Source organism: Papilio machaon, chromosome 8, assembly GCF_912999745.1.
Source record: "Papilio machaon chromosome 8, ilPapMach1.1, whole genome shotgun sequence".
In the NCBI taxonomy this organism is placed as follows: domain Eukaryota; kingdom Metazoa; phylum Arthropoda; class Insecta; order Lepidoptera; family Papilionidae; genus Papilio; species Papilio machaon.
The window spans coordinates 3,068,369-3,094,886 of NC_059993.1; the positions used below are offsets into that span (position 1 = coordinate 3,068,369).

The 26,518-nt window shown below is 36.4% G+C and overlaps 2 protein-coding genes across 2 annotated transcripts; both read right to left on the bottom strand.

The window, feature by feature from the left end:
* Positions 1 to 1,066: 1,066 nt before the first annotated feature.
* LOC123721192 (uncharacterized protein K02A2.6-like) lies at positions 1,067 to 5,684 on the bottom strand. The gene is made up of 3 exons (XM_045679059.1): positions 1,560 to 5,684; positions 1,346 to 1,447; positions 1,067 to 1,198 (listed from the first exon to the last, which is right to left on the bottom strand). Exons 1-3 carry the CDS (start codon positions 5,550 to 5,552, stop codon positions 1,067 to 1,069), a joined length of 4,227 nt encoding a protein of 1,408 aa, XP_045535015.1. The 5' UTR covers positions 5,553 to 5,684.
* Positions 5,685 to 7,772: 2,088 nt separating this feature from the next.
* Positions 7,773 to 26,505, bottom strand: LOC106720571 (aldehyde dehydrogenase 1A1). Its single transcript, XM_045679123.1, has 11 exons — positions 26,391 to 26,505; positions 25,041 to 25,145; positions 18,385 to 18,652; positions 12,432 to 12,548; positions 10,026 to 10,213; positions 9,842 to 9,944; positions 9,473 to 9,657; positions 8,973 to 9,137; positions 8,259 to 8,416; positions 7,975 to 8,049; positions 7,773 to 7,893 (listed from the first exon to the last, which is right to left on the bottom strand). Exons 1-11 carry the CDS (start codon positions 26,415 to 26,417, stop codon positions 7,824 to 7,826), a joined length of 1,461 nt encoding a protein of 486 aa, XP_045535079.1. The 5' UTR covers positions 26,418 to 26,505; the 3' UTR covers positions 7,773 to 7,823.
* Between the last annotated feature and the right edge of the window lie 13 nt (positions 26,506 to 26,518).

Consider the following 26,518-nt stretch of genomic DNA (forward strand, 5'->3'; position numbering starts at 1 on the left):
ACACATGCATCTATTCCATTCCCTAAAGAAATACCGGATATTGGTTCTTCACTTTGATGTATGTTGGAATCGTTTAAGTTTTATGGGCTATACTTTATTTTTGTGTTTATGTGAGTACTTTTACTTCTTTTAGTATGTCAATAATCTTTAGGATTTCTATCTATCTAACCTGTGGCCTTTGTTGTGTAGTGGGCTCTGTGGGATTTCCAACTTTCCTCTGCTTAGCGAATGCGACGGCTCCCTGAACGAATTTATCATAGATGCCCGACTGGACACAGACGAGACGCGGCCACGCATATTTGTCCTTACAAGGCCATACTTACCTTATCAAGGCCTTCTAGAAAAATTCAAATTACTACGTCTCGAATCTAGACGTGCTCAACATAAAGCGGTGCTGCTACACGATCTATGTCACAATAGATACGATTGTAGTTGTTTAATTAAAAGACTCTGTTACAAAGTGCCTACAAGGGCACATCCTAGAAAGGAATGTAAAGTATTTGCACTAACTCGGTGTCGTACAAATTCTGGCAAGAGATCACCACTTAACAGAATTGTGGACACATATAACTCCAATTTTAATAATATAGATATAATGCATATTAATAAAAAATAACTTTAAAAAAGAAATTGTAAAATCGTTGTCTAACTATTAACTATACATCTAACTATAAATTATATTATACAAAACTATGAACAAACTAGAATACTACTACTTGAATGTTTTAGCTAAACCTAATTTTAAGAACAATATGTGGTGAACATTGTGGATGGCACATTTACTTAAGACTTTCCTTTGTGTATTTTATATTGTTTATTTTCTACTTTTTTGTGTTATTGTTAGTTTACCTCAATAAATGAAAGGTATAGCGACATTCACTGTAAAGAAATAAATGTATTTCACAATTCATGATAATGAATCTGATCGGTTGCATTGTTAGTTAGTCTGTAACATATCATACAAGTTTTTACCAAACGCCGGATACTGATACGAATTTGAGAGAACGATGTGTCATTAGTTTCGTATTCTTCCTACAGGGGTACATTCTGACGATTTACTAGTTTCTTAAACTTTTGAATCGAAAACCACCTTACATTCTGCGTCATTCATGATAATGAGTGGGCTCTTACCGCCGAGCTCGAGTGTCAATCGCTTCAGGTTGGTGGCGTCCGCTGCTTTTTGGATCAGCTTGCCCACCTAAGAAATGAGAAATTAGGAAATTAGTTTTTTTTACTCTAGCTCTTTTCCACGATTCCACCTGATGCTAAATGGTGATTGTTACGTATTGGGAGTAATGAAACGATTGCTTGCTTAGCGCAGACTGTTTATTCAAGTCGCTGTCACATTAGCGGCGGGCGCAGCCGCCAGTTCGTAAACACACGCAGGGCAAGCGCATACACAACATCCCTCCCCCTTTAGATGTGACATAACATTTAACCCTAAACTCTGAGAAAGACAATACAATTATACAACTTTTATATACAGTAGCTTATTACTAACACAATTATATTCATTGACTATCCAACTCTAAACAATCGGACGGCGCAGGGCGCCTTACCCCTCGAGTTACAGTCACATTGGGATGGTTGATAGGAGGTGTGGCCGGAAGCGAGCATGCTTCCTCACCTTCCCCCTCAGATAGGCCCCTATCACTATCCTGTGCGACTCCTGGCATTCCTGAGGATGTTAACGATATTGGCATACTATCAATAACCTCATCAAAATCATCAACATCCCACGTGTTTAAGTTCTTATTAGTATAACCTTTATATAACCATAATTGATTTTTGTGTTTTTTTAGTGTAGCTAAAGTTTCATTATCTTGTATTACGTACAATACTTTGCCCAGTCGCCGTAACACAATACCCTTATGCCAGGTGAACTTATTTTTACCACTAAATTTTTTGTATAGCACATGTTCACCAGGGGAAAAGGAAGATTTATTTTTCCCACCATGGGCTGTGATTTGCGACTGCTGCCTAACCTCAACAAAATCGGCAAGGGCGCCGAACGAGGGCGACGGCTCTCTGGGATTAATTAAATCCAACCGCGATTTAAGTTTACGCCCGTACACCAGTTCTGCTGGGGATAGACCTGTGGTGGAGTGAATTGAATTTCGATAGTCAAACAGAAACTTGAGGAGACGTAACTTACATTCCTTCACTGTACGACTAGACATAACGCTACTTTTGATGCCTTTTTTCACAACTTTTACCATACTTTCCGCTTGACCATTGCTGGCTGGATGGTATGCCGGTGTAGTCAAGTGCTTGATTCCATTTCCTAAGCAGAACTTTGAGAACTCTTGCGAAGCAAAGGAGGGTCCGTTGTCGCTCACAATCGTGTTCGGTATCCCATAACGCGCAATGTATTCGTAAAACCGTTCGATTACTGCATTCGACGTTGTGTTTGCGTTCATGTCGTATACCTCAACCCATTTGGTATACGAGTCTACGACGACCAAATACGACCGACCGTTTAACGGCCCTAAGAAGTCGATGTGCACCCTGTGAAACGGCTGAGGAGGAAACTTCCACGGCGCCAGCTTAGCACGCGGCGGTGACGGCCTCAGCCGGGTGCACACCTCACAGGACCCGATTAAATTTTCAATAGCGTCGTCCACGCCCGGAAACCAAAATCTGGACCTCGCTTCAGCCTTGGTTTTAACTATCCCTAAATGGGACGTATGCAATTCGTTCATTACCTTTTTACGTAATGAACTTGGAATTATTACTTTGTGGCCCCTCATTAAGCATCCATTTTCAACCGATAGCTGATTTCGACATAAAAAGTACGGCTTCAACTTTAAATCTGCTACTTTATGTGGCCAGCCGTTTAGAACATAATTCACAACGCGGGATAATATTACGTCTTTGGATGTTTCATGACGTAATTCGCTTACGGTAATAGGCAACGTTCCGTCCACCACGAAGCAAACATATGCGGCCCTATCGCACAGCGCCGCGGCGGCGTCTGCGCACGACGCGCGCCCCGCCTTCGTGGTCACCGCGCCGCGCTCCCCCGCCCCCGCCAAGCTCGCGCGGGAAAGATAGTCCGCGCTGTTATCGGAGCTGCGAACATATTCTATAACGTAATTATACGCGCTTAAAAACATCGCGTAACGTTGCAGCCTATTTGCTGACACTTCTGGAATACCCTTATGTGGACCGAAGATGGATATCAAAGGCTTGTGATCGGTTCGTAAGACGAAAGGGTCCGATCGACCGTATAAGTACTGGTGAAACCGACGCACCCCGAATATAATCGCAGTCGCTTCCTTTTGTATTTGCGAGTATCTATGCTCGGCGGGCGTGAGTGTGCGCGACGCGTACGCAACCGGCCGCTCCGTGCCGTCTTTCCCCACTTGTGACAAAATCGCCCCGAGACCGGTAGGGGATGCGTCAACCGTTAGAATAAGTTTGGCGCTTTGATCAAAATGTGCCAAAACCGAATCCGACGCTAGACACTTTTTTATAGATGAGAAAGCGTCCGAGTGAATTTTTGTCCACTTCCAGTTACTATTCTTTTTTAACAATTCGTACAATGGACTTAACATCATTGATGCACCGGGTACAAAATTTCTATAATAGTTTGCTAGCCCTAAAAACGATTGCAACTGACTCACATTACTTGGCCTAGGTGCGTTTAGTATGGCTTTAACTTTTTCCGGCGATTTTTTAAGACCATTTTTGTTAATTACATAACCTAAATAACTGATCTCGTCTTTAAAAAATTCGCACTTTTCCTTTTGAAGTGTTAACCCCGCGTCTTCGAGCCTCTGCAATACGGAACTTAGTCGCGTCAAGTGCTCCTCCCTAGTACGACCTGTAATCAAAATATCGTCGAGGAGACACAATACCCCGTCTAAGCCCGACAACACGGTCTCCATGGCGCGCTGAAAAATCGCCGGAGCTGAGGACAGACCGAATACGAGCCGTGTGTACTGATAAAGTCCACGGTGCGTGTTGATGCACGTCAGCTTCTGTGAGTCCTCGTCGAGACACAGCTGATTGTACGCGCTGGACAAGTCTAGTTTCGTAAACTGTTCGCCGCCGTGCAGCTTCGAGAACAACTCATTGACAGTCGGCAAGGGAAACTGCTCGACGACTAGCTGCTTGTTAATACTAACCGAGTAGTCGGCGCATATTCTTACGGAGCCGTTCCTTTTTAGGACTGGCACGATAGGGGACGCATATTCGGAATGGTCAACAGGTTTCAGGACACCTAGGTCGACTAGCCTATTTAACTCGTCGGTAACCTTTTCCCTGAGGGCGAAAGCAATGGGTCGCGCTTTAAAGAACTTCGGCTTCGAATTTTCTTTCAAAAATAATTTTATTTTATATTTTTTAAAACAACCCAAATTGTCGGAAAATGTTTTATAAAAACGAGTCTGAAGCTGTTCTATCGAGAGCGATGACCCACAATATTTTACTGGAGCTAGTTCTAAGTGGAACTTCGAGATAAAATCCCTGCCGAGAAGTGCCGGGCCCCCGCCACGTACCACGTATACGTCTATAGCGCGAGTGACCCCATCGAACGACATTTGTGACTCACGCATAACACCTAAACAGTGTATTCTTTGGCCCGTGTAACTCATTAACTTTTTATTCGAAGGCGACAATGACACATTAAAATGCCGTTTAAAAGTAATCTCGGAAATAACCGTTACAGCGGAACCGCTGTCAATTTCAAATTTTAAAGTGACCCCATTTAAATTAACAGACTCCACCATAGGTTCACCCCTGAAAGATCGGATATTATACAACTCACCGCCGTCGTCGTTCTCGCCCGTCCCGCTCGTCACCTTTTTGCACATGCGTCGGAGGTGACCCGTTTGATTACATTTTTTGCACGTATTATTAATGAAACGACACTCTGGCGACCTGTGGTTAAAATAACCACACACGGAACACTGCACTTTTCCCGACTTTCTCTCACTCACTTCTTGTTCACATTTGTTCGACTGTCCGATTTTACATAGCACTTCTGCATACGCGGTAACGACACCGCTCGAGACTGCTCCCGTCCGCGCACACCTGATGTTCTCGGCCTGCTCCACCGCCCTTGCCAGGGTCAGGCTACTCAGATCCTCGGCGAAGATCGCTTCTTTTTCGAGTCCCGGTAGCATCCCAACTATGAACCGGTCGCGGAGTACTTCTTCTAGACTGCTAAAGTTGCAATTAGCCGTGAGTCCCCGTAGTCGAGCCGCCCATTGCGTAAATGACTCCGCGGGTTGCTGCACTGCTGCGTAAAATTTGTGCCGTTCGCCGAAACCGACGCGTTTCGGCGTGAAATGAGCATCCAGGAGATCTAGAATATCTTCGTAGGGCACCTCATGGAGTTCCTTGGGCAGCGCTAGATCTGCTGCCAACTTGTATGTGCCCTCAGTGAGCGCACTAAGCAGTATAGCTCGTCGTTTAACTCCCGTCGCATCGGTTATATGGTTTACGTCGTTCGCGATAAACCACTGCGTTATGCGACTTTTATACGTTTTCCACGTTTGTTCACTGTGATTAAAACACGATAAAACACCAAAATGCATTGCAGACATTTTGGGTTTTATTTATTCAAAAGTGGGTATTTCACGCACTCGTCGCCACTGTTACGTATTGGGAGTAATGAAACGATTGCTTGCTTAGCGCAGACTGTTTATTCAAGTCGCTGTCACATTAGCGGCGGGCGCAGCCGCCAGTTCGTAAACACACGCAGGGCAAGCGCATACACAACAGTGATAAGGAACGAAAAAATATTGAACGTGCTATAACCCGCTATAAGCTATTGACTATTCGATAAAGTGTAGCACAACCATAAAATGTTGACTCATTATATTAATGCGGAACATAAAAAATCATGATACTATGTAAGGTATGTATTACTAAAGCTGATAATCACTGTTGAATCCTCCGATAGTGTAGAAACAAAGATAAATATACGTTCTCTAATGACGCAAATATAAATTAATTTTATATATCTTCCTCATTTTTAATCCTAACTCTCGGACATCGTAAAAAATATTGAATTAAAGTAGCCTATTGAAGTGCCCCGAGGCCAGATTTTTATATTGTTGCTTAGGCTTTACTAATCTAGGACTGGATGTTGGTTTTCTATCGCTATAGTCTTTAAACAATTTCAATAGTAGTAGAATAGTAGTAATGGAAGAAGATACTTATGCGTAAAACTAGAAAATTTAAGGACTGTTTCACAACTTTGACATATGGGCACGGCTCCACCGGTGAAAACTTCCCACAATAAAAAAAACAATCTCAAACAAAATGCACTAAAAAGAAACAAAATAATGACATGAAAACTTCTTTCTTTCTTTCTTCTCTCTTTCAAAAACCCTCTAAACTCTAAAGAAATTTCTCTTCTTTCTTGTAACATGTCTATATTGTATAATTATTGTTATTTCGCAGTCGGTTTCGGCCTAAGTAGGGACATAAACACATAAAAAAAAAATTCAGTCGAATTGATAAACTCCTTCTTTTTGAAGTAGGCTAAAAAATAACATTCGATTAGCGATATCACTAGTAGAATCGAAAAAATGTATGAAATAAATACGTGTGGGAATGAAGCTTGCAGTTACTTTAAAAAACATTGCTGTTTTATTTCAAATATTTATTAGAGAGCAAAAATTTTGTGAATATCCACGAAAAAAAATAACTGCGATTGTACAGGCGGTTGCAAATATATTATAGAATATTGTTTTACTATTTATGTTTTCGAACCCCTTGTTAATTTTATGACAAAGGTTTACTGTTCAAAAATGTGTTTTTTACCAAATTAAAATCATGGTTTCAGTATGAAGATAATCTATTGAAGATTTCGAGATATTTTCATAAATACAAAATAATTTATAAACTTTTGAAGGCCTCTAGTGCCTAAACTACGTAACTTTCGACACATTAGAATTGGTAAATCGTCATATTTTCGATTTCGAGAAAGGTATCTGTGGTATAAAATGGTGAACGTCTTTCCCAGACATACGTACAACAATATCTAGACGGTAGGGACGCTATCAGTAACTTAATATGTAAATTTTACTGAAAAATAATAAATATAGTGATGGAAAATTAATACTGCTGTATGCTGTCGCAATTTCTGTTTGAACGTCCAAAATAAAATTGAATACATTCACAAACACGGTAGATTAGGAGATTAAAAATTAGACTTTTTACATAAAATAATCTTTAAAACGGTCTGTCCGATATTCAGTTGCGGCAGCGCAAAGAGTACAATAATATATGTAGGATTCCTACATATTATATCCTACAATAGGGCCACATATAACATTAGCTTTGTGTTTAGAAATACCGGATTGCCTTGCTAAAATATGAATTCTCAGCAAAATTACAAATGGCGCCGTAATTAAAATATACGTATTATGCTCTGTACTATTTATATTTTGTTAAATAAATAAAAAAAAAACATTTAATAATTAGTTGCTAAAACACCTTTATTCATATCAAAGTCCAGAAAAAAACATATAAGTACCACATCCCAAACTTTTCTTTTCACGATCGTCTTTTGTAAATACTCTAACTCTTTAGTAAATTGTTAAAACCATTTTTTTTTCCACCGCCAAAAACCAAGGCGGGCCTTGCTAGTTAGGTTATATACGAAATGACTGGCTACAGAGAACCAAAGAGGACAATATGGAAAATTAAAAGCCATAAAATCAGAATAAAATTAATTTTGTTAAATGTATGTAATGTAAATTGTATTTTTTAGAATTTCAACAAAAAAAAACAGAACTAGATAATAATTATCTTGGTTTAAATTTATTATTAGGAATCACATTTTTTTTATGTTTAAATTATTTAAATTAAAATTTCTTTGGCAGGCTAATGGTAACAGTCTTCACTTCCAAATAAGCTTCCAATGCGTTGATACCACTGAAAATTAAAAAAAAAGTTAAGTTTATTCTAATCGCAATCTAACAACAAAAAGTAACAAATATTTAATAAACTACTTACTTTTCCCTTCCGAGACCAGAATCTTTAAAGCCACCAAAAGGCCCTTGTGGAGCGGAAAGCAAGTACGTGTTTACCCTGGAAAATTTAAATAAATGTTTACTTTGATGGGTCATGAAGAACTTAAACAATTTAATAAAGACACTTGTTTAAGTTTTTTAAATGTTTTCCATTTAGTAACGATTGATTTTTTAAATTTTATATCTTGCAAAGCAAGAAATCACTTTTTAAGAAATTTAATATTTTGTGATAAGTATGGCGTTTTTAATATGTAAAGTATATCGTACCATACATTCCCTGCCTCTACGTGTTTGGTATACTGCAATGCGTTGTTGAGGTTGTTCGTAAATATGCCCGCAGCAAGACCGTAATTCGTAGCATTTGCTCTGTCGATAACCTCTTCCAGTCTGTCGAACTTAATAATGCTTTGCACGGGCCCAAAGATCTGAGAAACAATAGATTCATGAATGAATATCCCTACCAAGACTACTTTCCGCAGGGATACTAAAGGCCTTTATACACAAGGCAAGGTAAATCTTTGAAACTAAACTTGCGTCGCGAGTATCGCTTTTTAGCACGCTCCTTACACATAACGATAGATCGACGATGCAAGTTGTCTATTCGGTATTTACAAGATGTCTACTGTATAGATAGGCTCAGCCCTCTTGAAAATCGTATTTTTCCCCTTTAGCTTTAGCGATAGTAGATAGAACTGTTGACGAAAATTTACATCGCCTTGTGTACAAAGGACGTAACTCGTTCATGCAATTTTAAAAGTGTACTAATTTCTTTTGTTTGTAAGTATATTAAATACATGTGTTAATTTGACGTCTACGTCTATGTCACGTCACATTACGCTAGTCACGTTACGTAGTCGCGACCAACACCTTGAGTTAGTATAAGGCGTAAATAAAGAAAAGGAGAATAAGCTTCATACCATTGGGCTTTGATACTAACCAATTGTTATCCTGAAAAAAGAAGTAACTCAATGAAAAAAATACCTCTTCCTTGGCGATAGTCATATCATCAGTCACGTCGGCAAAGACTGTCGGTTCGATGTAGAAACCAGAGTTACCAATGCGATTGCCTCCTGTCATCAGCTTAGCTCCCTCTTTCTTGCCCTTCTCAATATAACCTAATATTTTAACCATCATCTCCTCATCTATCTGTAAAATTAATATAACAACGTTATATCAATCAAATTTGTATAATCTATTTGCAACTAACAATACACTTCTTTGAAAAAAAAAAACAACTTTCACAATTATTCTCGTATATTGTTGTATATTTTGATTTAACGATAAAAGAATATTCAATGAATAATAATCAATCGTCTTTCTATACGTTTAGAAAAACTTTCTCTTCTCAGCAGAGGAAATATCCATACCAACGTAACTTTTAAGAAATACAAAAAGTTATGCTCAGAGTAGTACCAGGACAATGTTGTGTCTAATAAGATTTTCGAGTACTATTGTGACATAAAAGATTAATTAGTACTCACTTGTGGTCCTTGTTCTGTTGCAGGGTTTAATGGGTCACCGACAACTCGGTTCTTAGCGAACGCAACGCAGCCTTGCACGAATTTGTCGTAGATACCAGATTGCACGTACAAACGAGAAGCTGACACGCACACCTGGCCTTGGTGAGCAAAGAGACCGTTGGCAGCAATGGGTATCGCAGTATTCACTGAAAAAAAAAAAAAGTCAAAACGTACAGCTCGTGGAGTTCTCGCTTATGATTTGACATTAGTTGACAGGATCATTTATTAAGCGGTTTTTCGAATTCCCTTGTTGAATTCTCTTTCCAATTGGTATTTATTTTTACCCTTGTAAATTGTCTGATATAATAATAATAAAATGAATTATCTTACAATCTGCGTCGTCCATGATGACCAGAGGACTCTTGCCGCCGAGCTCGAGTGTCACACGCTTTAGGTTGTTAGCTCCCGCTGCTTGCTGAATCAGCTTTCCAACCTAAAAGAGACAGATATAAAAAAAGTGTCCTGTGAGCTCAGAGACAACTCTAGTAATGAAATAGCAATAAAGTTGCTCTACTTCAAGTGATCCAGTGAATGAGATCTTGGCGACATCAGGATGATGAGTGAGCGTGGTGCCGGCGCCGACGCCAAAGCCGTTGACGACGTTAACAACACCTGCTGGCACGCCCGCCTCCTTCAGAAGCGCAGCCAGCACCAGCGCAGTAAGTGGCGTCTGCTCTGCTGGCTTTACCACCACCGTGCAACCTAAAACATCACAAAATAATATTTATTTCTCAGCAAAAAGAAATCTTCAGTAAGGAATAACACTAACGCAGAGCATAACACATATGTTCGGAATATTGCGTAAGCCCATGACGATAATTAAGGATCTAGATTCTTTCTATAAAGATTAACATGTTAATGATAAGCCATTCATTCATTCATCTGAGGAACTACAACCGCGGGTGGGCCTGGGCCTGGTCTAGTAAATTTCGCCCCGCTGGTCTACTTTGGGCTTTTTGCGCCCAGGCGATCTTAACGCCGATATTTTTGCATCATCTAGTCATCTCTGCTTCGGCCTACAACATGCTCTACGTCCATCCGGCTTACTATCCATTAGGCGTTTTGGAACTGTGCTATCATCCATGCGTGCGACGTGTCCCGCCCACCGCAGTCGAACAATTTTGATGCCCTTCACTATGTTTAGCTCTTTATACATTTGATATAGCTTGTGGTTGTATCGGCACCATAGATTATTGATGAAAACAGCACCAAACATTAGTAAGCGCTCCTCATCTTTATTACTCAAAACCCAGCATTCTGAACCGCATGTCAATATTGGTCTTAACAAAGTCGTATAAAGGAGATTTTTTATGCTTCTAGAAAGTATTTTAGAGCCAAAATTAATTAATTATATTAACAAAATTTTGAAAACCTTTGATTAAGTGACAATTATTATATATATATATTAGGGTGGGTCAAAAAAATCAACTATTTTTTTTTTTACAATTAATACGGAAAAATGCGTTACTAGGCACCTTAAAAAAATTCTCACCAAATATGAACTCTTAATTTTAATAGGAAGATCCTCCGCGTCGCAGTTTTTCATTTTTTTCTCAGTCCAATAGAAAAAAATTCATTCCTCATCATTAATTGGTCGTACAGAAAATTTTTTTTTAAGAATTTTGTAGGAAATTTAATGCTCTACAAAAAAGGTATCTTATGTTTTTTCCGTAAACCTCACCATTTCACTAATATTGAAGATTTAAGATTGATTATTTTAAGTCAAATGTCACTTTTGTTTATGAATTTTATAACTCGACAAGAAATGGCTATTATTGAATGCGCAATAGAAATTTTTGTAGCAAATTAACTGCTCTATAAAAATGGTATCATATGTTTTGGCGATTAAATTAAGCGTTCAAAAGATATTCATCATCAAACTTTCATGTATACCGATTTTAAGAGTTTTTGATTAAATAATCGAAAAATTTCAATTTAATCTATCAGTTTTGAGAAAATTTACACGAAAAAAATTTTTTTTTATCAACTGAGAAACTTCAAAATGTTTTTCAAGCTTTTTTTTATGTGTAAGTATTTTTATCTACATTTAAAAAAATAAATTGTACATTATTTATCGCTTAGTTAATCATTTATCAATAAAAAAAATAATAATGTACAATTTATTTTTTTAAATGTAGATAAAAATACTTACACATAAAAAAAAGCTTGAAAAACATTTTGAAGTTTCTCAGTTGATAAAAAAAAATTTTTTTCGTGTAAATTTTCTCAAAACTGATAGATTAAATTGAAATTTTTCGATTATTTAATCAAAAACTCTTAAAATCGGTATACATGAAAGTTTGATGATGAATATCTTTTGAACGCTTAATTTAATCGCCAAAACATATGATACCATTTTTATAGAGCAGTTAATTTGCTACAAAAATTTCTATTGCGCATTCAATAATAGCCATTTCTTGTCGAGTTATAAAATTCATAAACAAAAGTGACATTTGACTTAAAATAATCAATCTTAAATCTTCAATATTAGTGAAATGGTGAGGTTTACGGAAAAAACATAAGATACCTTTTTTGTAGAGCATTAAATTTCCTACAAAATTCTTAAAAAAAATTTTTCTGTACGACCAATTAATGATGAGGAATGAATTTTTTTCTATTGGACTGAGAAAAAAATGAAAAACTGCGACGCGGAGGATCTTCCTATTAAAATTAAGAGTCCATATTTGGTGAGAATTTTTTTAAGGTGCCTAGTAACCCATTTTTCCGTATTAATTGTAAAAAAAAAAATAGTTGATTTTTTTGACCCACCCTAATATATATATATATGTATATATACAATTATGGAAGCAAAACGATAATTTAAAAAAAGTCGATTTATAACATTCGATTGACACATAAACCGGTGTTTGTTAAAAACTTATTATTGCATTTAATATATTTAAAATAAAATAAAGATTACCAGCTGCGAGAGCAGTGACTACTTTGTGGATGAACATCATAATTGGTCCATTCCACGGCAAGATCAGACCGCACACGCCCATAGGCTGCTTCAACGTGTATGAAAAAACTTCACCATCTGAAATGAATACAAAAAATTAAGTAAATACACAAATTATTGTACCGGACAAAAGTGTAAAACAAAGCCAACATACGAGTACTGCCATATAATTGAACCAACTCGTAAAATTTGATCAAAAAGATCATTTTACGTTGAAAATTGTCTGTATTTCTGGTAATAGAGGAAAACAATTATGCAAGTTACCTTCATACATTACCTTCTCTGTACTCTAATCCTTACTAATATTATAAAAAGCGAAAGTAACTAGATCTGTCTGTCCGTCTACCCTGTATTCACGCCAAATATATTGAACCTTTATTTTTTTTAATGAAATTTGATACACAGTTAGTGTAGAGTCAAAGTATCGTAATTTTTTTCAATTACAAGCTTGAAACATATTGTATAGGCTGGTAACTTTATATGAATAAATTCAAAGTTCATAAGAATGTGTTCGTAAGAACTCAAGGGTGCAAAATAACAATAGGGAATAGAGCATGAAAGTTTGTATGGGATAATTTATAATTTTAAGTAAAATGATTAGCCTAAGACATAAAAAATTATACCCAAAGATAGTATTTCATACAGACGAACTCACGGGCATAAACTATGGGTTTATAAAACATACAATAGCATAGCTTGGTTGCCAGATATTTCAAACAAATTATGTAGAGTACAATTGTTTATAAGTGTTAGTTTATAATCGATATTTACTCTATGATCAATAATGTAAACGAACTATCGATTCATTGATCTATGATCTATTCAATTATCTATTACTTTTGTAAAAGATGGCGAGTCGCTAATAAAATTTCGAACAAGTAACAAGCGTTTCTCTTCTCAAGATCCGACATAACCACATCCAACCATCATAGTGGCCTCATCGAGCCGAATATTCAGCGTTTTATTCAAAATTAGAAAAATTGGTAGAAAATATGGATAACGTAGAACAATTATTAACAGTGCTCCAAGACATACGCCAACACATTACCCGAATTTACGAGAATATCAAGAAGACTCCAAAAAGTCGTCTGACCGAAGGATATGTTGAAACCAAGATGTCGATCTTACAAGAATATTGGGTCGCCTTCACAAATAATCATAACAGCTTAATAAGGATAGTAACGAAAGAACAAAGAAAATCATTGGAGTATTTCAAGAACGAAGTATTCGTCGACTGCGAAGAGACCTACATTCAAGGTAAAGCAGCTATGAAAGATTTTCTTCAGCCAGCACATCCCCAAAGCAGCAGCATACCAGCTATCGGCAGCCCACCAAGTATGAAGCAGCAGGTAAAATTACCAAATATAGAAGTACCCACATTCGCCGGTAATTATGAAGATTGGCCAACATTCCAAGACCTTTTTATCTCCCTTATACACAAGAACGATGGAATTAGTAAAGTACAAAAACTACAATATTTAAAATTGAGTGTCAGCGGGGAAGCAGAAAATTTACTTAAATATATACAAGTAACGGAGGACAACTATGATCAAGCCTGGGAGGTGTTGAGGCAGCGATATAACAATAAACGTCTCATCGTAACATCTATTTTAAGGAAATTATTTAACCAGAAAAAGTTGCAGAGTCCATCGGTGAGTCATATAAAAGCTTTACTTGATACCACTAACCAATGCCTCCATAGCCTTAATAATTTAAACATTAATACAGACCAATGGGACCCTCTAATTGTGTATATAATTACCAATAAATTAGATCTAGAGTCACAAAAGGGATGGGAAGAATATGTAAGCAAGGAAGTTTCCGGAGATCTACCTACATTTTCAATTTTAAAAAAGTTTCTAGAAATTAAATTTAGAACGCTTGAATTATTACAATCATCTACAAAGGAGAAAAATACAGTCCACGCATTTCACACTACAACAAATTTCAAAGCATGTGTTTTATGTAAAGAACATCATGCACTTTGTCACTGCAAAAGTTTTGGAAAAATGGATCTACAAAAGAGAAGAGAATATATCAATCAGAATAACATCTGTTACAACTGTTTAATTCCAGGACATCCTGTCAAATATTGTCGATCATCTAGCACTTGCAGGATTTGTCACAAACGGCATCACACGCTTCTTCATCATTCACCCACAGCGAGTACCCAAGGTAACATTGCAAATCATTCTCAACCTACGGTTTTAAATGCAAATGTTGAAGAAACACCAATTCAAATTAATACAGTAGCGACTTCACAATCAAATACAACATACAATAAAACAGTTTTATTAGGGACGGCAATAGTAGCTGTACAAAGCGAGGATGGATACACAACTGTTTTAAGAGCATTAATCGATCCAGGTTCACAAGGTTGTTTAATAAGTGAGCGAGCCGCTCAATTGTTAAAGGCAAAGAGATATTCAACAAAAGGAAACATCATCGGGGTGGGATCAGTAAAGTCAAGGATAAATGAATCAATTCAAATTGAAGTAAGCTCCAGATTTATGAAAGATTTTAGCATCAAAATAAAGGCATTTGTGATTTCCAGACAACTTACTTCAAGAATACCAAACACAACATTGCAATACAGCGACTGGCCCCACATACAAGGACTTGAGTTAGCCGATCCAAGTTTCAACATTTCAAGATCTGTAGACCTACTGTTGGGAGTAGATGTATATTCACAAATAATACTGAGTGAGGTTATAAGAGGCCCACCAGGAACACCATGTGCTCAAAACACCACATTAGGTTATATAATTTTTGGAACAATAGATGATAGTTTACAATCAACCCAAGAAAATATTATAGTTATGCATCAAATTACAAACCTAGATGATATGTTAAAATCACTATGGGAAATAGATACAACTTCTAAAAGAAAATTAACGCAAGATGAACAAATTTGTGAAGAATTATTTCAGAATACAACATCAAGAAGTAGCAATGGCAGATACATTGTACAATTACCTTTCAAAACAGACAAGCCTACATCCATGGAAGGAAATAGTCGAGAGATAGCATTGAGAAGATTCAAACAATTAGAAAGCAAATTAGAAAAGTCACCAGGGCTTAAACAAAAATATAATAAAGTTGCTCCAGTGAAAACAATATCCCTACCTCGTCTCGAGTTATGTGGTGCAGTCCTACTATCAAAATTATTACACCATGTAACCAATGCAATGAGAATACCATCAAATCAAGTTTATGCATGGACAGACTCTTCAGTTGTGTTAGCATGGCTGCTAGGAGAACCAGACAGATGGAAACCATTTGTCGCTAATCGAGTAGTGGAGATATTGGACAACATCAACAACAGTCAATGGTATCATGTTAAGTCTCAGGAGAACCCGGCAGATGTTGCCTCAAGAGGTTGCAGTGTCGATGAACTTCAAAACGATACTTTATGGTGGAATGGCCCTTCATGGCTTCTACAAGAGACAATAACATTTTCAAGACCTAGCATTGTATCAACTCATTTAGAGAAGAAATCTGTACAAGTTTGTTTAAATACCATGGAAACTGAAGATAACTATTCAAATAAATTTTTAGATTTTAATAATTTTGATACACTAGAAGAACTTCAAAAAATAATTGTTTACAGCAGAAGATTTCTAAATTTCAGAAAAAAGGAATACAAAGAGTCCAGCATTACAACAGAAGAATTAAATCAAGCTTTATTAATCTGTATAAAAAAGGATCAGAGCGAACATTTCAGTGATGACATAAGAAATATCATGATGTTTGAATATGTCAAACCAAACAGTCACCTTAAAACTTTGAACCCTTTTCTTGACAAAGAAAGAGTTATCAGAGTTGGAGGAAGATTGCGTCATGCAAACTTAAGTGAAGACAGTAAACATCCAATTATACTCGACTCCAAGTCTAAACTTACCGCACTTATTGTAGCTGATGCACACAGAAAAACTTTACATGGTGGATTGCAACTCATGCTTTCATATTTGAGAACGAAATATTGGATTATAAGAGCAAAAAGCATTGTTAAATCACATATTTTTAAATGCTTAATTTGTGCAAAACTTCGAGCCAAAACAAGAAGTCAACTTATGGGTGATCTACCGAGTCAGCGAGTAACTCCATCACGACCTTTTCTCAACAGCGGCGTAGATTTCGCGGGACCATTCAACATCCTCATGTCCAAGGGCAAGGGCATTCGCACAAGCAAGGCTTACATTGCTATATTTATTTGTTTATCTACAAAGGCTATACACCTAGAATTGGTGAGCGACTTAACTTCAGAAGCTTTTATTGCAGCATTCAAACGTTTTGTGTCGCGCAGAGGGCATTGTGCTCAGATGTGGAGCGATCAGGGTAGAACTTTTATTGCTGCAAATAGAGAACTAAAGGAGTCCCTAGATGAAGCTAATTTAGAATCATTACATAAACAAACTGCAAACACCTTGGCTATGGATGGTACTCAGTGGCATTTCATTCCTCCCTACAGTCCAACATTCGGTGGACTCTGGGAAGCTGGAGTCAAATCAATGAAAGGTCATTTGAAGAGGGTTTTGACAACAAATTTAACATTCGAAGAAATGAGCACACTTTTGTGTCAAGTAGAAGCTTGTCTCAATTCTCGGCCGTTGACACCAATAGATGACAGTGATGTAGATAATGTGGACCCGCTGACACCAGGACATTTTTTAATTGGAGAAGCCCTTAAAATTGTTCCTACACCTAACTTAACTAACATTAATTTTAATTTACATACTAGATGGCTTTATACACAGAAACTTTTAGATGATTTTTGGCATCTATGGCAACAAGAATATCTAACAAGATTACAACAAAGACCTAAATGGTTGAAAATTAAAAAGGAATTTTCAATTAATGATATTGTATTAATAAAACAAGACAATATGCCTCCGGGGAAGTGGATGCTGGGGCGCATACTCAACAAACATCCTGGACCAGACGGGATAACCAGAGTGTATAGTGTAAAGTGTGGTGATAGTGTTACTAAAAGAAATGTGCTTAAATTGTGTCATTTACCTATTAACATTGATTCATAATTTACTGTAAAACTTGTTAAGTAGATATATGTTATATCATTTTTCTTTACAAATTGTTGTAGCTAATAAGTTTACTTGATTCATACTTTCAATACTACATATTAATGTATTCTTTATATTGTGTACATATTTAATTTGCAATCACTTAAAACTAACTGATTATGTTTGTGTTATTGATTTCAGCAGTTATGTTTTAAGTTTTTTATTTTGGTTTTGAGATTTATTTATTTTGTTTTTCTTTTCATTTTGATTTATGCTAAGTTTGTTTACATTTACTTTGATTTGTACTGATTACAGCGATTTAACTATAAGGATGATTAATTTAAATTAGGATGTTTTGTAAATACTAGGATAATTTCATACATTTATTTTCATATTTGCATATTTGTTTCACTATTTGTATTACTTAAGATTTTCATTCATTTGTGTTTACAATTTAAAATTTTGACAGTTTGCTATTAATTCATTCTTTGGTTTATATACAGTTTAATTTCAATTTCATTAATTTTCTTAAAAAGGCCTGTGCCCTTTTTGGTGGGGGGCATGTTAGTTTATAATCGATATTTACTCTATGATCAATAATGTAAACGAACTATCGATTCATTGATCTATGATCTATTCAATTATCTATTACTTTTGTAAAAGATGGCGAGTCGCTAATAAAATTTCGAACAAGTAACAAGCGTTTCTCTTCTCAAGATCCAACATAACCACATCCAACCAACAATAAGATAAAGAACAACACGCGTAATTCTACATAATCGAGCCAAACGTTTTACCGCCGCACTCATTCTTCTTTTATAAAATTTTGGCGGAATAAACATTTAAAATTAACACCAACATAAACATAATAAATATTAAAGACAAGTACTCACTAAGAGGAATAGTATCTCCTTGAACTTTGTCAGCCAAACTGCCCAAGTATCGTATGTAATCGATACCGTGTCGATTGAATCCTTTTGATAGACTCAACACCATGCCATTGTTGTAGGACTCAAGTTCAGCGAGGTAGTCGAAGTCTCTTTCCACCAGGTCGGCGAATTTGTGGAGTATGTAACCTCTTTGAGACGCGTCGAGTAAACGCCATTCGGAGTTCCGATGAAACGCGCGCTTCGCTGCCGCTACCGCTAAGTTTATGTCCGCCTGGTACAAAAATTATTAAAACTAGATAAATAAATAAATGGTCACACGCTTCTAAAGCACAAAGAAGCAGACAATTACGGTTTCTCATTTGGTGTTATTCTGAAACGCCTATTTACATAGATATCACCAAGAACTTTAATACGTTATATGAATGTCCAAAAACAAATTAATGTACAATATCTTAATATATATATTTCTTGTGTGCGTGTGTATGTGACTGAACTCCTCCTAAACGACTGGACCAATTTTGATGAAATTTTTTGTGTGTGTTCGTGGAGATTCGAGAATGGTTTAGATTTACAGTTTGGTCTACTGGAAAATGTTTTTTCAATTAATTTCTTATTTATAAGGAGTTGTTGATTTTGGAATGTTTTACATTAGATCCGGCGGACGGCGCTATCATCGCATTCAATATTATTCTATTTCAATTTTAGTTTGTCCCGACAGATGGTGCTACGATTAATTTGAAAAAAATTTTGTTATTCAATTCATGTGCTGATTAAAATATTAAATGTAATTATTTTTTAAAGAGTTTTGAAGTGTGTATAAATAATTTTGTGAATTCAGATGTTTTTTTAATTAATTTTTATTTGTAAGGAGTTTTTGATTTTGGAATGTTTTACATCAGATTCGACGGATGGCGCTATCATCGCATTCAATATTATTCTATTTTAATTTTAGTTTGTCCCGACAGATAGTGCTACGATCAATTTGAAAAAGTATTTCGTTATTTTGTGTTATAATTGTGTTATTCAAGTGAAGTTGCTAATTAAAATATTTAATGTAATTAGTTTTCGAAGAGTTCTGAAGTGTATATAAATAACTTATACATTTTGTAAATTTAGTGCGGAATCGAAGTGAGTATAACCTTCAAGTTTATTTGTGTAGTTAGAGGATTGAATTTTTTTAATTATTTTTATTGACAATTAATTCCTTTTTGGAGATATTAAATAAAAAAACTCACAAAATGCGATTACATGTTCTTTATCTAAAATTTGTCATATATTTGTCATTATATTTGTCATAATAAATTAAAAATTCATTATCAATAAGTAACTCATATTCATTGTATATTATTTTGCAATATTTTATTTTTGTAGAAAAATGCCACGTCTTCGTGGAAGAGCAAGAAATATTGGTCGACGTACTCAGCACGCGCAATTAGTTCATGATCATCGATTGAATAGAACAGTAGAAGAACATTCTATGGATAATGTAAATTTAAGAGATCGAGCTGCATGTACACGTGCAAATGAAAATTTAGAGCAACGTGCTCAACGTCTTCGTGCTAATACATTAAGACAACGAGAGGCACGTCAACGAGCGACCAACGCACATAGAGAACGTAACCAACAGCGAGTACAAGATAATCGAGCATTGGCACGAGCATCACTTAATCGTCTCGCGTTTGAATATGATCCTGAAATAGATTATTCATCACATGCATTGATCACGATTGGTAGTATGGACAAAGAGTGTCAACATTGTCATGCTTTCAAGTACAAAGGTGAATCAGCTGGTTTATGTTGCGCATCTGGAAAAATATCACTGCCACCGCTAAAACCACCACCAGAACCTTTAAAAACGCTTTTAGCTGGAATCACATCTCAATCGAAATTATTTTTACGGAAAATTCGTAAATTAAATTCATGCTTCCAAATGACATCATTTGCAGCAACAAAAATTATTCATAATGAAGATGGCCGTAATTTTGAATCCACATTCAAAATTCAAGGCCAAGTATATCACCAAATTGGTTCGTTACTTCCAATGCCTGATGCCGATCCAAAATTTTTACAAATTTATTTTATGGGGAATGAAGAGCAACAATCACATACACGCTGCGTTTACAACCATATAGAACAGATGGAGGAACGAGAAATTGTGGACATTTTGGAAAGGTTTTTGCAAAACCATAACCAATTAGTACAATTGTTCAAGACTCTTTCTAACAGACTGCAAAACGATAACTATGTCATTGTTATTAAAGCAGACAAAGTACCCTATGGAGAGCACGCAGGCACATATAATGTTCCAACCATTAATGAAGTGGCAGTTGTTATGGCTGGTGACCCATGTGAACGTAGAGACATTCGCATACAACGCAGAGATAATACGATGCAAATAATTCAAGACAATCATCGTTCTTACGATGCTTTGCAGTATCCGTTAATATTTTGGGAAGGAGAAGACGGATATCATTTAAATATTAAACAACGGAATCCAACTACAGGTACAACTTATAGATTATCTTACAATTTTTTTTTTGAATAAATAATTTTTGTTTATCTCATAATTATATTTATTTACAGGTGAAGAACTGACCAAGAAAGTTAGTGCCATGAATTTCTACGCATATCGGTTAATGATTCGTGCTAATGAAGATAATAATATTCTCCGCTGTAGACAGCTATTTCATCAGTACATCGTCGATATGTATGTAAAAATTGAAAGTGAAAGATTAAGGTATATAAAATTCAATCAAGCAAAACTTCGAGCTGAAGAGTATATTCATTTGCGTGATGCAGTAATCGGTAATGTAGATGCAACAAACGTCATTAACAACATCGGTACCACATATATTCTCCCATCATCATATATTGGTAGTCCACGTCATATGCAAGAATATATTCAAGACGCTATGACATACGTACGTGCATACGGTCGACCAGATCTTTTTATCACATTTACATGTAATCCAAATTGGGATGAAATCAAAAACTTGCTGTTGTCAGGTCAAACATCGATGCATCGCCACGATATCACTGCGCGTGTCTTTAAACAAAAATTAAAATCTTTGATGAATTTGATCACACATTACTCGGTTTTTGGTGAAACACGTTGTTGGCTTTACTCTGTTGAGTGGCAAAAACGAGGTTTACCTCATGCGCATATTTTGATTTGGTTGGTGGATAAAGTACGCCCAGAAGAAATTGACAAAATTATTTCAGCGGAAATTCCAGATCCGAATGTTGATCAAGAACTGTTTAACATTGTTACTACTAATATGATTCATGGTCCATGCGGTACTCTAAACATGATGTCACCATGCATGAATGATGGAAAATGTACGAAACGTTTTCCAAAACCATGTCAAACTGATACTATCACCAATATTGACGGTTATCCATCTTACCGGCGCAGAGACGTAGATAATGGCGGTCAATCGTATGAATTGCGACTGTCAAACGGTGTAAGAGTAGATATTGATAATCGGTGGGTGGTTCCATATTCGCCATTACTATGCAAAACCTATAAAGCGCACATAAACGTTGAACTGTGCAGTTCGGTGAAATCTATCAAATACATTTGTAAGTACGTTCACAAGGGCAGTGATAAAGCTATATTTGCTGTTCAAAATGTAAATGACAATGACGAAATAACACGTTATCAAATGGGTCGATACATAAGTAGCAATGAAGCTGTCTGGCGCATTTTTACGTTTCCTATACATGAAAGGGATCCTGCAGTTATACATTTGGCTGTGCATCTTGAAAACGGACAGCGTGTTTATTTTACAGAACAGACTGCACTACAACAAGCATTAACGGCTCCAAAAACAACTCTTACTGAATTTTTCAATCTTTGTAATCGACAAGATGTTGTTGGTCAATTCGCAAAAACATTAATGTATACTGATGTTCCTAAATTTTTTACATGGAATAAGCAATCGAAAAATTGGGAACCACGAAAACGAGGGATTCCAGTCACAGGATTCGCCGACATATTTATGACAAATACTTTAGGTCGACTATATACAGTTCATCCTAAGCAACGCGAATGTTTTTTTTTGCGTTTGTTATTGGTTAATGTTCTTGGACCGACATCCTTCCAATATTTACGAAAAGTCAATGGTATTTTATACGACACTTTCTTCGATGCGTGTCGTGAGTTACATTTATTGGAGGATGATAACCATTGGGATCTCACACTTGCAGATGCAGCACTGAGCTCATCTCCACAACAAATTCGTCAATTATTTTCAATAATATTAACAACGTGTTTTCCGTCTGAAGCATCTGCTCTCTGGAACAAATATAAAGACTCAATGAGTGAAGATATTTTGCATCGGATTAGAATTACTAATCAAAATCCTGATATTCAATTCTCCGCAGAAATATACAATGAGGCTTTAATTATGATTGAGGATATTTGTATTCTTATTTCAAACATGCCACTCATCCATTTTGGCATGCCGGCGCCGAACCGCCCAGCAGTAGATATCATCAACAGTGATGTTCAACGTGAACACCAGTTTGATAAGACTTCGTTGGCTACTTTTGTTGCTAATAATGAACAATTGCTTACAGCTGAACAACGAAATGTATATGATCAAATTAACGTATCAATTGCAGCACAACAAGGTGGATTCTTTTTTTTGGATGCACCAGGTGGCACTGGTAAAACCTTTCTCATCTCACTGATACTTGCGCGCATTCGATCACAAAATCATATTGCATTGGCCATTGCTTCATCAGGCATTGCAGCGACGTTACTTGATGGTGGACGGACTGCGCATTCAGCACTTAAGTTACCTTTGAATGTTCATACAAATCCCGAAGCAATGTGTAACATAAAGAAGCATTCCGGCATGGCTGAAGTTTTGAGAAAATGCAAAATTATTATTTGGGATGAATGTACAATGGCCCACAAGCATTCGCTTGATGCTCTCGACAGGTCCCTGAAGGATATCAAAGATAATACTAGGCTTTTCGGTGGTGCTCTACTGCTACTGTCTGGTGATTTCAGGCAAACATTGCCAGTAATTCCACGTGCGACATATGCAGACGAAGTAAACGCATGTTTGAAGGAATCTTATCTATGGCGGAGTGTCAGTAAATTGAGCCTTACTATCAATATGCGCGTTCAACTACAAAATGATCCATTAGCGTCAGGATTCTCTGAACAATTGTTAGACATTGGCAACGGTAAAATTCAACTGTATGAAGATACCCAATTTATTAAATTTCCAGAGAACTTTTGCAACATGGTGGCTACCAAAGATGAATTAATAAATAGTATCTTTCCAGATTTAAGATATAACTATACTAATCATGAATGGCTACGAGAGCGAGCTATTTTAGCTGCAAAAAATTTAGATGTAGACGCCATCAATTTTAAAATACAACAGTCATTGCCTGGTAATGAAATTACATTTAAATCAATTGACACCGTTGTTGATCCTGACGAAGTGGTCAACTATCCAGTAGAATTTTTGAATTCTTTAGATTTACCTGGAATGCCACCACATAATTTGCGACTGAAGATTGGCTCACCTATAATTTTGCTTCGTAATTTAAATGCCCCGAGATTGTGTAATGGCACGCGATTAGTTATAAAAAAAATCATGGGCAACATTATTGAAGCGAATATTTTATCTGGAAAATTCCAAGGTGAAATTGTACTTTTACCGCGGATCCCAATGATTCCTTCAGATTCACCTATACCATTTAAACGCTTACAATTTCCGATCCGTTTGGCATATGCTATGACTATTAATAAGTCACAAGGTCAAACGATGACATTTTGTGGCTTAGATTTAGAAAATCCGTGTTTTTCTCACGGCCAATTGTACGTTGCGTGTTCCAGAGTTGGAAAACCATCGAGTTTGTTTGTTTATACTCCTCATGGACTAACTAAAAATATTGTACATCCAATGGCATTACGATAAATTAAGTTTTTGTAAATTAAAAATAAATAAATATATATGTTATAAAATGTTTTGAGTGCAAGCTTTTTCACCTTTCATTAAAATGATTTAAAGTTTTCATTTACGATGCTGTTATTTATTTAACAAAGTAATAACTTTTCAATAATAATTTTCATCAAAGCGGTCCAAATTGTTTCAGCTCATTAAAAAAAAGTATGAAATTAAAGACGTGTGTACAGGACAACGTCTGTCGGGTCCGCTAGTATTAATGTATTTATGTATCATAAGACCCACATACTCCAAGAATTATCGGTCTTATGATAAGAAGCAAAGATCGGCTGAATTGGTAAAATGATAATGATGTTTGAAAATGATTATTATCACATATCCGTATTATGTATATTTGTATATCATTTTAAACCAGCAGAATCACCACATATAAAGGAATCTGATGTAACAAGAACAGTAAACTAGCACCTGACCACATGATGTTAAATGGTGATGTGGTCGAAAGATGGTAGGCGTCAGACTAATAAGTGAAGTGACTCTACTCTGTGAAGGCTATCGCATCAACTTCTTCTATTTTTTGGCTATACGCAAAATGAAGAAATATTCGAATCGTTTCGTTCAAACACGCGAAGCATCGATTATGAAAGTGTGGTGACGTGCCGTATGTATAAACGTCTGATAAGAGAATAGAATCAAACTTTTTATAAATGTACTTAATTAAATAATTACCTCATCACCCTCAGCCACTTTAGCAATAACGGAGCCGTCATGAGGATTGTAGGTTTCGAAAGTTTTGCCACTGACGGCGTCCACCCACTGGTTGTCGATGAACAACTGTTGAAAAAATACATCCCGGTAAACACCACCGTTATATTGTACGAGTGAACCGAGGTACTTAAAATCGGAGCAGGTTGGTAGGTCAACACCATTTAAGTCGATCGGAAAAAACTGGTCGGACCACCAAAATCACAGAACAACTGTTCAGTCCTACTGATTTAAAGACCAGCTCTCTCCAATTTATTTCACCATTTTCCAACCTGCCCTGCACCTCGCATTCATCCTCCCCGACAAGCACGATGTCATCAGCGTAAATCATACATCAGGATGCTTCCTTCCGTATGTCTGATTTTAGCGCATCCATTACCAAGAGGAAGAGATACGGGCTTAAAGCCGAACCCTGGTGTAAGTCTACCGAGACACCGAACCTGTCATTATCGCCAGCAGCGGACCGGATGTGTATATTGGCTAGACAATACATAGCAAGAATAAGCTGCAGGTATTTCCCAGGCACGCCTTGCACTTTCAAAGCCGACCACACAACCTTCCTCGGAACCCTATCATATGCTTTTTCGAGGTCTACGAACACCATGTGCAGGTTTTTATGCACACGCCTATATTTCTCGCAAAGTTGGCGAATAGCAAAAATGGCATCCGTAGTCCTTCCTCCTATTGTACCACCAAATTGGTTCCGAGTTACTCACTCTAATCTCTTATTCTTCCGTTGACCACTCTTTCCCAAGCTTTCATACTGTGTGATATGAGCTTTATTCCTCTATAGTTGTTACAGATTTGTACATAACCCTTGTTTTTAAAAATGGACACCAGCGAACTGCCACACCACTCATCGGGGATCACCTCTTCCTGTAACAACTTGTTGAAGAATAGAGTCAGCCACACCAGAGCTTCCATACTTCCACTGGTATTCCATCCGGCCCAACTGCTTTTTCATTCTTGCACCGCTTTCTTTACTTCATCCACGCTAATCTCTTTCACCATACCAATATTAACCGGCACTTTTTCCAACACTCCACTCCAAATATTCTCTCCGTTCATCAATTTTTCAAAATAATCCTTCCAACGCTGTTTAATATCATTATCATCTGTCAATACATTTCCTTCGTCGTCTTTAATACACTTGATGTGGTTTATGTATATCCCTTACATTCCTTTCTCTCCCTCTTGAGACAGTTGGGTAAAAAATATTAAACCATCCGATATTATGGAAACACTTTACACTAAAAAACGTTTCAAATTTTATATTTATACGTGAGTTTAAATTGAAATTTTATTTATCTTTACCTTTGTATATTTAACTTGTGGAGCCATATCTGTAACTGTCTGTAACCAACAATTTTAATAACACAAATATATATAAAAAAAAGGTTACTACACTTATATATACCTACTACGTAAGTTTATCTGATGTT

Coding starts and splice junctions, on each gene's coding strand:
- LOC123721192 (XM_045679059.1), bottom strand. CDS start 5,552: ATGTCTGCAATGCATTTTGGTGTTTTATCGTGTTTTAATCACAGTGAA. Junction 1,448..1,559: donor ATGTGACTGTAACTCGAGGG/GTAAGGCGCCCT, acceptor TGTCTTTCTCAG/AGTTTAGGGTTAAATGTTAT. Junction 1,199..1,345: donor CGGCTGCGCCCGCCGCTAAT/GTGACAGCGACT, acceptor CTCATTTCTTAG/GTGGGCAAGCTGATCCAAAA.
- LOC106720571 (XM_045679123.1), bottom strand. CDS start 26,417: ATGGCTCCACAAGTTAAATATACAAAG. Junction 8,417..8,972: donor TGACTATCGCCAAGGAAGAG/GTATTTTTTTCA, acceptor ATTGTTTCTCAG/ATCTTTGGGCCCGTGCAAAG. Junction 7,894..7,974: donor TCTGGTCTCGGAAGGGAAAA/GTAAGTAGTTTA, acceptor TTTAATTTTCAG/TGGTATCAACGCATTGGAAG.